At 38.8% G+C, this 16,623-nt stretch overlaps 1 protein-coding gene across 11 annotated transcripts in view; it reads left to right on the top strand.

The window, feature by feature from the left end:
• The window catches only part of BCAS3 (BCAS3 microtubule associated cell migration factor), a 590,230-nt gene that overhangs the window by 128,390 nt on the left and 445,217 nt on the right, over nucleotides 1-16,623 (top strand). For all 11 annotated transcript variants that reach the window (XM_014581354.4, XM_014581355.4, XM_025179224.3 and 8 more), the window contains exon 12: nucleotides 3,964-4,134. In XM_014581354.4, coding sequence (XP_014436840.1) covers nucleotides 3,964-4,134 — 171 coding nt within the window. The remainder of the gene's footprint in view (nucleotides 1-3,963; nucleotides 4,135-16,623) is intronic.

The raw sequence follows: 16,623 nt of genomic DNA on the forward strand, positions 1-16,623 counted from the left end.
ACGTAACTCAGGGACTGCCTGTAGTTTTCACCATATCCATTTTAGGTAACTGACAAAAAACTTCCCTTTCTGCTGTTGCTAACTTTTCCATGGATCATTTTGTCTCCCTGGTTTTATTTTAATTTCTGGCCATTTGTTGGGAGATTCTGTTTACTATCCATGTGTGCTCACAGCAGTGATCGTTTCAGCAGTTTCGTTCAACTTATTACCTCAGAAACAGAAAATTATCACTTTTTAAAATTCTGATAATTTAGTAGAGTGCATCTGTAAAGTTATTAATGTTCGCAAGGAATAAAATTGCCTTGTATGTTATGCTTCAGGGCCCGAGGATCACTCCACTGCCAGTAAAGTCAGTGAAACAGTGCTGAAGTCTGTAGCATCTTCCAGGAATGAAGCTCATTACTTAAAATCACTCAATAATAATTGGTGAGCTTCCAGGGGTTTGGTTTAGATAATCATCCAGATGTGAAGCTGCTTATCCGCAGTATCCATGTTTTGGAGGGGGAAGGGTGACACATTTTTCCATCCCCTCCTTTGGCTTTTTCCCAATTACCTGGAGAGAGCCTCAGCTTTTTGCTAAGAATTGTGTGTTCGGAAGGCAACCAGCCAGGTCAGCTCATTCTCTAGCCTCTAAAAGAGGTGTCCAGGTATATTTTCTCTCTCCTAATTCAGTCCTGGGGCGGCATGGCAGGTCACCTTTTTTTAAAGGTGGTCAGTAGATTCCCTTCCTCTCAATATCTCACGAGGCCATTTTTCTGCTATTTCAGCACATATGGTTCTCATCATTGCTGGAGAAGGGAAATACCAGAATTTCATATCAGAACTTCACCAAAAGTTTTTGGTTTAAGTTTGGATCTAAAATTGGTTGAATCAGACAAATCGTTAATTTGTGCAAACCCTATTTTCAGTTTAATTACTAGTGTATTTGGGTATTGGTAGAAGCTTTAGTTCTTTCAAATATTCCAGCTTCTCCTTCTAGTATCTTAATTTGAAAACATTAACTTTTTTAGGTCAATTTACTGTTCTTTTGGTAAGAAATAACAATACATCATTTTATCACTAAATGGATGTAAGACCTTTTAAAACTAAACAGCTCAACAATCATTGGATGATGCATTTTAATTTTCTCAGCTAATTAAAGATGTGGCTTTTTTTTAGATTAATCAGTGGATACGTGCCACATTTTTTAATTTAAAGCATTTATATTTAAATGAAGGGAAACAGGGTGTTTTTATAAGAGTAATTGCATACAAAAAGTTTGAGGTTTTGCACTTAAATGTTGTGAAACTTGTTTATGAGAAAACATTGAATAAAACAGTGATATTTATGTTTAAGAAACTATGTATTTGGTCAGTACCAATTCCCATCAACAGTGAAGAAAGCTGAAAAGTATAAACTCATAAATTTATTTACATTTTTGGATAGTCTGCCTAATGTCTAACATCAAATTATAAACCAACTTTTCTTGTCACCTAATAACTGCTTTAGTTGATTCTTTCTTGGTGTCTCTTAATCCCAAGGTGGTAAAGTGATTTAGCAAAAACTGCATCTGTTTTCTCTTGTTACCTGATAACTTCTTAATGAGTACTAACAGCTTATGTGAGAGCAAGGCCATTAGCACTAATGGATAAGGAGGACAGCTGATATGGCATGGGAAAGGTTAAAGATTACCAGGCAAGTTTTTGCAAAGATACACATAGCACAAGGGAATAAGTACCGTAATGGTTTTGCACTGATATTTATGTACTAATGGACTCGGCCAAATCTTTGTACACCTATTATTTTTCAGATGTCTTGCAGTCACAGTCTGGCATAACATATGACAGTAGTTGAATTGGTTAGATAAGCATACTACATTTGTTTAATGGATAGACTTAAATAGTGTTCTTGTCACTATACAATCTAACTAGGTATGATATTGCAGTTCCTTTCGGGCTCCTTCTAACCTGTTCTTGGCCGCATAATCTTTCTGTGTATTTTACTGAGCCTGTAATGCTTACATTTTCCGGCTGCATAAAATACCAGTGCATTAGAGTATGCTCTTAATTACAAATGTATGTCATATCAGGTTTTTTTTCTGAAGGCCTGTGTGTTGTAATACAGTATTGTGGTATTAACTTTTCGGTCTTTGCCTGCAGAAGCCATTTATTTGTTTTGTTGCATATTACTTTTCAACTTCTGCATGAAACACTAGCTATTAAAGTTTGTTTTTTTTCCTTACTCATTGATATGAGTATGAAAAAAGAGATGACAAGAAGCAAATAGCAGGATATATTAGTAAAGACTTGAAAACCAAAAGACATTCCTTTGATAAAGGCATGGCTCAGTTTTAAGTGGTAGCATCTCCATTAGCATTAATGGGGTAAGTACATCAACGGAGGCATCTCAGAGGTTAATCAGGCTTCCTGGCTAGAAATTGCTATCAATACAGTGTGGCGCCTAATTCTGTTGGTCCTTCAGAGGCTTTCCTGACAACACACTAACAGACTTTTTGTGTAAGTCGTTTCCTATGAATTATTAAAACAAACGTTTGGCTGCTAATTGATGAACACTAATGTGTTTTCTAATCACTGCAGTTTGAGTTTTTAGCACTAAACAAAGCAGTTACAATTGATTTGTGGCTTTTTCTTGGTTTCAGTTTGCGATCTGTATCTTTTTTTTTCCTTTTCAATTTAGCAGGCAGCTTTGCTTGTCATTTTAGTTAAGAATTTGTTTGTTATAATGTCATTCTGTTCTGAACTCCAATTGTATTTATTTATCAGAGGCAGTCCTGGTCCAAGGAAAATCATTTCAGAGTTGTAGCTCTTTCTGTCTCGTCTCTCCCAAACTGTCCTGTTCCTCCCCCGCCCGCAGGAGAAAAGGTCTGGAAAGTAAACACACAGTGCAAGGCATATACTTTCAAAACAAGGCCTGGGAAACACGAACAGTACCTATTACTGGTAGTGGGATTTGTTTAATCTCTTGGAAATTCTACTTCCTCCCACTGTGAAGATGTTCCCTTTAATGTTACTGGTTTGGGGTCTCTCATTCAAACAACATTAGAGCTCCACAAAGAGAAGTCTTGGGAAATATCCCTGGTATATCCATGAGCAGCCACCATATTTCGTGTCTTACTCATCTGGGTAGGATGCCTTAAGTATGTGTATTGATGTAGGTGTAAGTCCAGCATGATTTGGTCCAAAGTCAGTATTTCTCTATGTAGTGGGAATGGGTGGCAGGATGGATCACTCAATGATTACCTCTTCAATTGAGCCCCTTTGAGGAAGCTGGTATTGGCCACTGTCGGAAGACAGAATCCCGGGGCTAGGTGGACCTTAGGTCTGGCACAGTATGGCTGTTGTTATGCAGTGAACGTGTAATGTGTTTTATTCCTCTCGCTGCAGGTACAATACACATTTGATCCCTCTTATCATCTCTGAGGTGACATATCAATCAGTGAACTGAAGGACAAGTCTTGTCTGGTTTCTGTAGTTCATGATATGGAGGAGCAAAGTCATGTGGGCCATAGGAAAGTGATCTTTGTACTCACACTGCACTTCTGTCAATGGCTTCTGTGCACCTGTCCCCATTTAGTGTAATATCAATGTCCTGGAATGTTTTCAACTGTGAAGACTTTTGCACAGAACCCACAGGAACAAATAAATACATAAAATGTCAGTTTAAAAAAGCCCCTGGCTAAAATATGTGAACTTACATTGTCATTTCCAAAGCAAACAAGTTCACCAGATAGAACTCTACTGGCAGGTTGCAAAACCTTTTAAATAGCCTATTATTACATGTAGAATCTCACACAATTAGTATGTCAGTTATAAAACTCCTATTTAATTTTGTTTTGTGAGTTTTTGATCTGTGGTGATGAGCAGTCTAGTCACGGCATTCTTTGTGCTGTGAGAGAATTTTCAGCGTACATCTGAAAAACAGCCCTTAAAACTCTATTTATTGGTTCTCTCTCTTTTTTTATAGACGATAAAGACTGGACTTACAATGGTTGGGAAAGTGGTCACACAGCTGACAGGGACACTTCCTTCAGGAGCAACTGAAGAAGAGATTGTAGCTCATAGCAATACTCGTCGAAGTCCTCTGGTGCCTGGGATCATCACTGTAATCGATACCGAGACAGTTGGAGAAGGGCAGGTAATACAGCTTGCAAAAAAAAAATTTTTTTTAAAGGGAATATTAGAAGTGCCTAAAGCCTCACAGGGCTTTAGAATTAAAAATGCATTATGTGTTTTTATGTTTCCATATAAAAAAATGTAACCCTGATCATTTTTATCAGGTCCAGCAAATGTACAGATGTGCATTGTTATGGCATAGAAAGTGCTATTTGGGACTGAATTTAAGCCAGCCTGTATATAGCCTGTAATGCGCATTAACATGACATTTTGACAACATCAAGTGTGAAGTGTCACTTTCTGTCCTCCTAACACTTGCTCAAAATTGACATTGATTTATGCGGACTAGTTGTATTTGGGTATGATCTCATTATATTTCTTAATACATAATGTGGCAGGACATTTGGCTGTGCTCTAGAAATATGGGTGAATTGTTTGTTGTGGTGTGAAATAGTAATAATTGTGAGGCCGTGATTAGCTAAGCAAATGGATAACTTGGGGACAAAGTCTGAAATGACTCAATTTTTCAAAGCAAAAGTTGAAGTGAATCCTAGCCTGCTGTTCAGTATTGGTTTTCTGACGATGTAGTTAATTTCCAGAATGCAGTTGTACCATGTAAGGTTATCTGTTGAAAACCCCATCTGTGAATTATTAAAGCTGGAAACTAATGTTCTGATTAAGTTTATTTATAAAGTAAAGTTGTCATAGGTTTCTTATTGATTGACTTTAATTAATCATTTCTTTTATAAGGACCTGATCCTGGAGTCTCTACTCATGCAAGACTCTTAACCGATTTAATTATTTATGACTGTTCTACAAATTGAATTTTACCATAATGTATTTGTTGACATTTGCTGAATTAAAATACAGAAACAACCACCCCAACTCTCATTCCTTCCTGTTTTCTCCAACCCCCATTAGTGTTTAGGATGCACCAAGAACAGCTTTTAAATTATGGTAAGATTTTTTTTTTAAGGAGTCATGTCATGTGTATTTCCCAACAGATGGCAAAATAAAGTATTTTCCTCCCCAGGTTTATGAATATACTGTCTAATATTTCAGTATTTCCAAAAATTCATATAAAGCTAAGCAAATCCATACAGTGTGGTCAGTAATTTGAAATTGAAGTTCCCTCTCTCTCAAAACCAAAATAAACCAAAATTGGAAAAAAAAAACCCAACCCTCCCCCCCCAAAAAACCCACACATTTTATTTGATTTTACAAGATTCTGTTAGTAAAATAAGAATGCAGGACTTTTGGGGTTCTTTTTTGTTTCCTGGAAAAATTTCTGTTGCCTTTTCTTAGAATGCCAGAAAAAAAGAGAAATTCAACTTCATAAATTTCTCATGAAGCCTTGTTTAATGCAGTCATTATTTCTGATGTTCTTGTCTGTGTATTGACTATTCTGCATAGGCTTAGAAATAAAATGATTTATCTTAGGTTTTTAAGTCATCTTGTTGATTTAGAGGTTTTTATGAACTTGTCCTCTGACCTTACCAGTAGTAGGGAGTAATCAAACCTAAAGGCACTGTGGAAAAGTAGTTGTAAAAATGGTAACAGTTACCTTGCTCAAGTAATACAGCAATATCATAAATATACTATTATTGGTAGTAAAACCATTTTTTTTGTCTTAAACCTCTGAAGTAACATGCTTTGAGGAAGACTCTATTCTTAGATTACTTGAATCCAGAAATAACTGTCTGGTGTTTGTATTTTTGTGATCTGGGATATGAAAGCCCTGCGGGGGTTCCTAATTTATTTTCAGTGTGAAGGCTGGGTATCAGAATTTTCTGCATGGGATTTTCTAATAAGGGGGAAATAACCTTTCTTTTATGGTGCTGGGGTTTTTTGTTTATTTTTAGGGGGGGCACAAAAGGTCTTTTTATAACTTAAGGGAAGAGTCCAGGTCTGTCAGTAAAGAAACTTGATAAATATAAACCTGGGTGATATTTTTAATTTTGTTGTACAACGCTGTCTTTGTAGGGTACTTTCCAGTATAAGGTATATGATTCACAACTGTCCCTTTTGGGTCATAGCTGGATGCCTCCAGCTCGTCTGTTTTTCCCCTCAGTGAGTTGAACCAGCATAGATAGATCCTGGATTGAACAAGGCAGATTCAAAGTCCAGGGGCTGCATGAATTGCCTAGTTCTAAGGCAGCAGAATGTGAATAAGAGTCAGTTGTAGGAGACTGGGAGTGTTCCTGTTCTCTCATGCTGATGGGACCAGATATGTCTGCAGGAGGTGACGGGTAACTGCTTAGGTCAGGTCTACATTGTGGGGGGAAGGTCAATGTAAGATATGCAACTCCCGGTATATAAATAATATAAATGGAGTTGACATATCTTAAGCTGAGCTTGGCACTGTCTCCACAGTGGGAGGTCAATGGGAGAAATGCTTGACTGCTTTCCTCTAGACAGTGGGCCCTCAGTGTTTGATTTAGCGGGTCTTTACTAGACCCACTAAATCAAACCCTAGTAGATCAATCGTCAGTGCGTCAATCCTCCGGTAAGTGGAGACGTGACCATAGATGATAGAGGATTCATTTGCACAAGCTCAACAGACGTGAATAGTAATCACCTTGCTCAATTCTTGCTATATGACTCTTTGAGGTAGGTTGATCTTTGCTCATTATATTGAGTATCTGGCAGGAATTGGCCTTGTCATGGCAAATTGGCTTGTCTATAGTGTGTTTTACCCCACCTCAAACCTGCCCCAATCCCCAAACCTCTGCTGGGTTCACCCAGGTGGGATGGAGAGTGGTTGAGCTGGACAGTTAAGGTGGGTTACTCACTGGGTGTAAAATTAGCCCCATGCTCAGATGGAATAATTTTGTTCTACAGTTCCAGATCAAATCCCAAGGCCCAGCTCCTAGAAGTGACTTAAATGAGCAGGAATAGGACTCAGTATCCAGATCTAGACTCAGATGGAGAAATGAATGACAAAATAGGTATGAGGCATCACTGGGTCGAATCCCTGACTCCTCCCAGGTTGAAAGGGAAGGATGAGGATTTAGTTTGGGCTATTACATCTCTGTTGAATTGGAATGGATTTGCTCAATGGCAGCCTTGGTCTTCCTTAGTCAAATGGGAAACCCCTGGGAGTTCATGATTCCAGATAAGTTTGTATTTTGGATTGAGCTAACCATTTCCAGACACTGTAGCAAAGCCGTTTCATCCTGGGATTTGTGCAGTGTGTGTGTGTGTGGGGGGGGGGGGGGGGAATGTAAGTGACTCGTAAGGGATAGTCAGAAATCATAGCAGCTTTGGGGGACAGTTTGAGATGTGGAGTCAGGTGCCCAACTTCCAGTGACTTGCAGTTGGGCACCGTTGGCGAATTTGAAAATCTTCCTGTTTCTCTACATAGCACTAACCCCACCTCTAACCAAGAACTAGGTGCATTGTACTATCTCCTGGAATGAAAACAATCACAGTATAATACAAATAATGAAATGACTTCTTTAAGAGAGAGAGATGTAAAAACAACAAAGGGATCCAGTTTAAACAGTGGAGCAAAAAGCATTAGAAAGGAAGGTAATATATTTATAAGGCCAGCAGAGGTTCTCCTGGAAACACTTTTGAAAGGGAAAGATGTCTGTAAAGGATGAAAAGAAATAGGCCTCACGTGGGAGTTAGTTCCATACCATACAGCCTACAACAGATGAATATGTGATTGTTGATTGTGAAAATGACGCTATAAACCTTACATTGAGTGTCTGCGTGTATTTGTGTGTGCATGCAGATTTACCTTCTAAAATCAGGGTTAAGGAGTGTGTTTTGAATATAGTTAGCCCAGAAGCATTAGAATTTTAAACTAACATTCATCTTTCTTTTTAAACTTCAATTTGCCCTTTTATAGGCAAATCAGTGTAATGAATGCAATGTAGCACTTGGTGCATGTATGAGATTCAAATTAAGCAATATTATGTGAATATTATAACATTATTAGCTTTATACAGAGATATATATACATTTGAATTTAACCACACAGAGATGTAATGTATATCTCGGTGGCAAATATTTTCAGTAAATCTTATTAATGTAGATATAGTAGGGAAATCCCATGTGTGGCAGTTGTTTGCGTTAGTACCTTCTTTTAAAAACAGTGGTTCGTTTGAGAAACCACTTTGAAAATTTTGAGAAAATAAGAATGATAGTGTTATTAAAAGAAAAGTGTGGAAATGTTGAATTATTGAGTTATTTAGATTATATTTAAAAACTGAATTAAAATAATTGTCAAGAATCCCAAGAAGCCTTGTGGTCAATCAAAATACGTTACCATGATTCATGTGCTTATTTAAACTACCGTTTAATGAAGTGCTACCAAACTTTTCAGTTAACTGCAGTGGTGCTTTATTTAGATCTGTTAATTAGTTTAAATGGACAAAAACGAACCTATACAGATGTCCTCTTTTCCCCCCTCTAATTGGAATTAAATACATAAACCTTTAGTGGTTTGAGTTTTATAGAAAAATTATTTTCTTTTGACCTTTGATTCTTTATTCTTAATTAATTCATCAACTAGGCCACCCACATTTTGACTGCAATAATGACCTTTTTCAAAAGCCTGCAGCTTTGTGAGTGAATATAAATCTGTTCAACATCTAACATGTAGTTGATTCTGAATGTTTTTGATAGAGAGATGGGATTAATAATATATCATTACATTACGCATTGATCATTCAAAACACATGAGAATATTTGAGGAAAATTTTTTAATGTTAACTTGAAAGAAGTCAAAGGTAGATAACATGTTGGTCTTTTTATGTTTTAAAATGTGATTGGTGTTTTTTTCCTGTTCCCTATTAACTTTTTATTGCATGAAAGAGGAATTTTCAAGGAAAAAAAATGCAGACTGCTGCAGTTTCATAACTCCATAAGTTCACTTCCATTTGGTAAGGAGTTGATAACAATTGAACCAAATAAAGATGCTTATCAAGTAGCAAGAATCAGAGTGAAACCCTATGGCAAAACAAAAGGCTTAAAGAATAAAGGATATTCACTAGTAGAGCTTTAATGACACATGCAAGTCCATTGGTTATTAATGTAAGTACTTTTGCTTGAAACAAAGTACAATTTTCACAAAAGTTAATTTGAGATTCTAACACTTATTATATACTTCACATTTTATATCTACATGTATTAAAGAAAAATGTGTGTGTATGTATCTGTAAATAAAAATAAAATATAGCAACAGGAGTCCCTCAGAGCATAATACTGTCTGCCTTACTTTTATTAAAGGGGATCTGTTTTTTGTCAAGAAGACATTTTTGTCTCAGATAAATGGTTCAGGCTGAGCGCAAGGCTGTTTTGAGTTTATGCTGGATTCTATTAAAAGGAGTGCAGTAGTTAATGCCACAGATTTATCACTTTTAGCCCTTTTCCACTGATGTTTGACCTTAGCTATAATGGTTTTTGGGTTTTTTTGCACATACATCTTAGAACTAACGCTGACAATGCACTGACTTCAGCTATTTAAATCCACTGAGACTTTAATGAAGATATTTCTGTTTGTGCAATAGTTATAGAATATTTTATTCTTCATATTTCTGTTGCTAAATTGATTAGTTTGATTTTTATGATGATGGGATCATTCTTTCTTAATTGTGTTAAGTAGAAGACCGATTTGATTCAATTTGTGTCCATTTTTATTTGTATTACTTTCATATTTTGTTTAAAAGCATGTTTCCACTGGGGTAAGTCTTGTAATTTGCCTTTAAAGATTAAAATAATTGAAGTCATAATTGTCAATGGCTTCTGTTCAGCAGCATGGAAATCTACTAAAAATGAAGTAAGCACAAAGTTAGCAACAAAAGCGGCTTTAGCTTAAACTATCTCTTGCCCTGAAAGCAAACACCATATTATCATAGCAAGTGTAATGATCCTGTAGGGCTTCTGTCTGTTTCTCTGTTTAAAGAAGATAAAGATTATTTTATTAATCTTTTATCAATTAGTGTTCTGTTGAACTTCAGCGTAGCCAGCTTGATGGAGCTACAGCATTGACTCATCACGCTCAATTAAGCCCTGAGTAGAGCCGCTTTTTTTGAAAATCATATGGCCGCTATCTGGTTGAGATGCTGGTTGGACCTCACAGAGAGGATGAGCGGTGATTTTTAGGTTCTTGCCAGAAAAGGCCTATTGTTATTTTTGTGGCAGTCTTAATTACTAGTGATAGGGAAATGTGTAAGGCAGTTATTTCAAGTCCCCTTGTGATACCGAGTTACCATGTGCTTGTGAGGACAGTGGCTAGATTTATGAATCCATTACTGTAGGTGAGTTAAAGACAAAGAGAAGTCTTGTGGTGCAGTAAGTGACTTTGTAAAGGTCTTTTAATCTTAGTACCAAAAGTAGTGTGCTTAGAGGTCATGGCCATGGAGGCTGAAAAAGTTCCGGTAGGAAAATACCAGTAGGAGCTGGGGTTGTCCCACAAAATCTCTGAGGACTTCCTTACTCTGTCAGCAGATGAACACATCATTGGACAATTTGTGCTCTCCTTTTCCCCAAAAAGGATTCTCTTTCTCCCACCTTCTCATTTGCACATAGTATGAACACATAAACCAGCTTTTCAATGTCCATGATGATTTAATGTGCCTCTCAATTCTCAACCCATGTCGCCCCCTCCGGAACCCTTGCAGAAGACTTCATTCATTTCAGCATCAGCATGGAGTGTCTTCTCATCTTCTGTGATGTCATTTTCAAAGAATCTTGAATACCTTCTTTATTGCCGTGGGACTCCAGCATTTAGCCTTGTTCTATAAATGAAAATTGTACCTCTTAAACTTTTGTTCTCATGTAACTTTTCCCCTTAGCATGGCCACAACTGTACTAGGATAGGGGTGTCTTAAACTACACCAAAGGGGTAGCCGTGTTCATCTATAACTTTAAAAATGAGTAGTCCTGTGGCACCTTAGGGTGCATCTACACAGTGGCGCAAGCTCAAAATAAGCTATGTAATTTGAGCTACACACATTGTGTAGCTTATTTCGAGCTTATTTTGAGATAGACTATTTTGAGAGTTGGCGCTGTCTACACAGTGCCAAATTTCTAAATAGAATGCTATTCTCGTATCTTCCTTATTCCTTGTGCAATGAGGCTTACAGGAAGCCAGAATAAGATGCCCGTTATTTCAAATGTTTTTCAAAATAACGGGCTTCTTGTGTAGACAGTGCAGAATGCTATTTTGGGATAATGTCCATTATTCCAAAATAGCGCCGCTCTCTAGACTAACAAAAATATATATAAAAAAAATTACAAAACAACAAACAGTCCTGCAGCATGTTAGAGACTAACAAAAAATGTAGATGGTATTGTGAACTTTCATGGGCACAACCCACTGCTTCAGATGAACTTGAGTCAAGCTCATGACACTATATACATTTTTGTTAGTCTCTAAGGGTACATCTGTCCTGCATGCATATTTCAAAAGAAACAATTCCGGAATAGTTATTCCGAAATAGCTTATTTCGAAATAGCACATTTACACTGCAGGGAAGCCTCAAAATTAGTCCAAGGCAGGTGTCCCTAATGTAGACATGCTATCTCGACTTAGAGCCCAGGAGGCACTGGGGAGGAATAACTTAGAAAGGCCCTGGTGAGGGGCTATTTTGAAATAGCAGCCGTGGAGCGTCTACACACGCCTTATTTCGAAATAGCTATTTCAGAATAGGCATTATTCCTCGTACAATGAGGTTTACAGATTTTGGAATAAGCCACATGTTATTTTGAAATGATTTCGAAATCACAGAATGGCTGTGTAGACACTTGCATTGCTGTTTCAAAATAACACTAGTTATCTCAAAATTACAGTGCGGTGTAGACGTAGCCTAAGGTGCCACAGGACTATTCACTGGTTTTAAACTCTACCAGTATAACAGTACAAGACACTTTCTTACTCTAGTACAGTGGTTTCCAACCTTTTTTTTTATACCGGGGACCTGCAAACCCATTCACAAACTTTTGGCAGACCGGCAACATTTTATTCACATATTTGTATATTCATAATACAAATCATGAATATGCAAATAAAATGTTACTGGTCTGGTCAACCAAATGCCCTGGCCCCCAGAGCCAGCTTTAACCCATAGAGCCCCCCACCCCTCCACTACCCTCCAGTGCTAGCCATTGACCCCAGAGTCCCCTGCATCCAACCCCTCCAGTGCCAGCCTCCCACCCCTTAAAGCCCCCCATCAGACCCACTAAGTGCCTGTTTTCAGAGCCCCACTGCACCCAACTCCCAGAGTCTCCCCAGTGCCAACCCCCATCCCCAGAGTCCTCTCAGTGCCATCCCTGCGCCTATATCTTCCTCACTACTACCCCCGCCCCGAGAGCCCTCCAGTGCCAGCTCTCCACCCCGGATACCCCAGTGCCCCAACGTGTCAGCCCCCTGCCTCTTAAAGCTCCCCAGAACTTGTCCCACCTGCTGTAATCCCCCAGTGCCTGCCCCATCCCCCCACCTAGCCCTGCGCTGCCTCCCAATTGAGTGCTGCTGCTGTAAGGTTGCCATGCTGGCCACGCAGCGAAGCCAGCATGGGAACCCACCTCTGCCCTGCACTGGTTGGTTGAGAGGTGGGGCAGGACAGGCCTCTCCCAACAACCGCAGTGGGCGGGGAGGTGCTGGGTGGTGTGTCTCAGCCCCAGCCCCCAGAATCTCCACAGCCCGGCAGCCAGAGGTCCACAGACCGGCCGCTGGGAACCGCTGCTCTAGTACAATTGTGTCTGCACCTGGGTTTGGACTGCTATAACTAGATCAGTAAAAAAAAATTGCATCTAACTGAAAAAGTTACATGGGCACAACATCTGGAAGAAGAGTAGGCCTTCAAATTTTGCCCTTTGGGAGAGCTGTGAAAGGACCACAGCCTAGAATTCATTGCTGAGTCCTTTTCTGGCTGACATGACTTCTTAGCTTCAGGTCAGGCAGGTAGAACCCTTTGCCTCTTCCTTCCATTGTAGAAGTGAACAAAGATGTGAAAAAGGCCTCTCCCTAGCTTACCACAGCAGCTAACCTGTCAGCCATGCAGGAAGGGAGAAACAATAAAAGTTGTAGATCTAGCCAGAAGATTTTGAAATACAAGTGAATAATGAACAAAACACTGTCCCTTGCAGGTCCTGACTAATCTTCTGCTATCAGTGTAATGTCCTTTATTAAGTTGACTTTAAAAACATGGTGGATGTGTCTTTAACTGCATATTTTCCCACATTGGCAGGCATGTGAGGTCATTAATCCCATTTTCTTTGTGCCTGTCATGTCAGAGAGTGAGAAGTGTTAGATGGAAAGACAGTGTGGGGCTATGAGCCATGAAAATCGGAGGCTCGCTTGTAGGAGCTCTCCATCTCCTAGTCATTTCTGTATTTGTGAGTCACAAAAATGTGCATTCTTTCCCTCTGCTCAGCTAATGTGAGACACTGACATTTCCCTTTGGAATAAGACCGCTTTCCAAAGAGTCAGACTTTTTTAGTATTTGGGGGTTTGTCCTAGTAGTATTCATGACCGGTTACGCATTTCTGAATGTAGAACAGAGGCAATAGAAACAAATTCATGCTTAGTCCTTCAAAAAAAAAAATCACAAACAGCGCAATAGTAAATCCAAGTGAAAAGATTAAAAGGTAGTCAGCTTTGTATAAAGATCCGGAGATTATTAGGAGACTGATTTAAATCATTCACAAATTAAGTCCTTCCAGGAAGAGCATTTTAAGAAATAGCTGAAAAATGGTTTTAAAATTTGGACATTATTAGCTTATGAATGATAAATTTTTGCTTTATGTTGTACTTAAATTAGGATGCTTAAAGTGTTTCACAATACCACCTGATATTGTGGCATCCCTATTTGCCATTATACAGTACTTTAAGACCAAAAGTGTTTGCATATTCCTAATAGCCAAACTTTTCTTTGACTGTTGCACAGAGATTTTTGTGGTAAGATAATAATCTTGGTGCAACTTTCATTGATTTAAAAGAAATAAACACTGAATGAATCATGAAAATTTGCACATTTAATAAATCAGGTAATAGATATTAATTTGTTTAAACTGCTTTAGATCAATAATGCTAACAACAAATTTCAGGTTAACAAAAACTTGGTGTAACATGACTGGATTTAACAGTCTGCAATTTCATGAGTGATACCACCTTAGGGTACAACTGCCATCTTTAATTCTGATGAGAAAGTCTAGGGTAAAACTACATAAAAGATACATAATAGTGGAAGCTGTGAAAAGTTGATATATGGGAGTTACTCAGTGCAGCTTCTGTAGGCTGAGAAAAGGAACACTATTTCTTTGAAATGCTCTTAGGAAGATCTCCAGACCCTTTGGTTAGTGGTTCTGGAATCAGTATGGAATGCTGACAACAGAAAGCAAACCCATAATTGTCTGTATGTGACCACGCCAAGGAGTTGGAATGTTTAAAATCAGTTAGGCGCAGGCCTCCTCTTCTTTAGTATGTGACTTCTTAAAATGTTTTAAGATAATTTCTCTCTTGAAGTTTATAAATAAATGTTTTCAGATGACCAATGACTTGATAAGAAAAGGAAATTTTCAGTGCCCTCAAAATGATTTTGGAGCATAACAAACAAATTGTTAGAAATAATTTTACACTACATTGTTAAGAAAACTGGAACCTTGCTTGTTTACTGTAGATGTCATTCACTTAACATGGGATATATTGTTAGAAAATTGTCACATCTTTTCAATTAATAGTGTTCTGGGATTATTTTGCTTGTTTTTGAGTTTTCCATACGTACCATAATTTTAACTGAGGAATGAAGTACCTGTTCCTCTTGCATCCATGCAGTATTTAAATTCCACTTCCTGAAGTTCAAGAACATATTTTCATATAGTCAGAGCTTGATAAACTCCGATGGGATTGTTTCAGCCTCAGAGATTTGCTCAGTTCTTATCTGAGACAGAATTTGGCCCTTGATTCTATCCTGTCACAACATAATAATTAAGTGACAAGTTTTCTCCTATCACAATCCAGGTTCTGAGTATTGGTTTTGGTAGGCTAAAGGCAACCCTCGCCAAAGGTATGATTCCATATATGATTCATGCCAACACTGAACATGTAGCACCTGATGTTCTCTCAGTGCACTTTTTTTAAAGGCAATTGACTAATGTTGATGGTAAGCTGGATGCTTAGGAAAGTTATAGTCCAAAACATCCTGAGTATCCTTAAACTATGTATTCCTGTAGTGGGATTTTTTTTTACTGCAATTTAAAATCCATCACAAGGAAATTTCAAGATGGAGAAAATCAGGTTACTTAGAATCATAGAAGCGTAGGTAAGGAAGTGACATTGAGAAGTCAGCTGGTCTAGCCCCTGTCCTTAGGCAAGGGCCATTCTTGTTCGTCTAACCCAGGGGTGGGCAAAGAAGCCTTACAGGCCAGATCTGGCCTGCCAAACTGGTGGATCTGGCCTGAGTCCACTCTGTCACTCCTCAGGCCAATCGAGACCTGGGGACAGGGGAGTGCACGAATTCAACTCCCCACCTCCAGGGGCGTGCGGTGGCTGGAGAGAAACACCGGCTGTATTAAAACAACTGGTGTTTCTCTCTAGCAGTCATACGCCCCTAGCAGGGCGGGGCCAACAGGCAAAAGACTTTGCATGTACCCTGGTGGGGGAGCACACGAGATCTCCTGCTGAGGCACCTAGAGGGAACCACTAGCTGTTTTAAAACAGCTAGCGATTCTGTCTAGGTTGTGGGGGACGGAGAAGGGGAAGGAAGACTTCATGCATTTCCCCACCCCTAGGCTAATCAGGGCCTTTGGGAAGGGGAGCATGAGAAGTCTCCTGGCCCCACACCTTCTGGGGCAGCTCAGGGCCACTTCAGAAATGTATGAAGTGGCCCTGTTTTAAAAATGACTGCCCACCCCAGGTCTAACCTACTCTTAAAAACCTCCAGTGATGGGGATTCCACAGTTTTCCTTGGAAACTTCTAATGCTGAAGTATCGTCAATAACTATGTTTGTAAGGTAATTGTTTCAATACACACTCTCAACCCTCCTCTTTGTGCTAGGGTATCTGGACCACATCAATTCCTGGTCATTCAAGGGAAGGATACAAACCACAAGGCTTATCGATGGGAAGAACAGAACACTGTTAACCGAGGGTCATGGGTCAAAGTAGATGCTTTCTGCTCTCTTCTTGGATATTTTTAAATTGGTTTCAGATAAACCAAGTATAACAAAACAATGGAAACCTATAGTAGTGAAGTTACCTGCACTACCAGGATGATGGCTTAGATGACCATCTTTACTTTTCCCCCTTTGCATAAATAGTCTTTTTTTCTTACTTGTAGACAGTTCTGCTATGTGTACTTTAAATATTACAAAGGAAAGGGTTTCTCAGTGCCATGATTAAGTGACGTCTTCCACTTTATAAGCTCCAGTTGTGCTACCTGTTCATTCTCTGTCATTTTTTGTATCCTCTTACTAGAAAAATTACTTGTCATTTCCACCCAAGGAATTGTGCATGATTTTTGTCCCTCATCAATCCCTTTTGAACTAGCTAAAACAGATT

The sequence above is a fragment of the Pelodiscus sinensis genome, chromosome 21 (assembly GCF_052426305.1).
Source record: "Pelodiscus sinensis isolate ZL-2025 chromosome 21, ASM5242630v1, whole genome shotgun sequence".
NCBI lineage: Eukaryota > Metazoa > Chordata > Testudines > Trionychidae > Pelodiscus > Pelodiscus sinensis.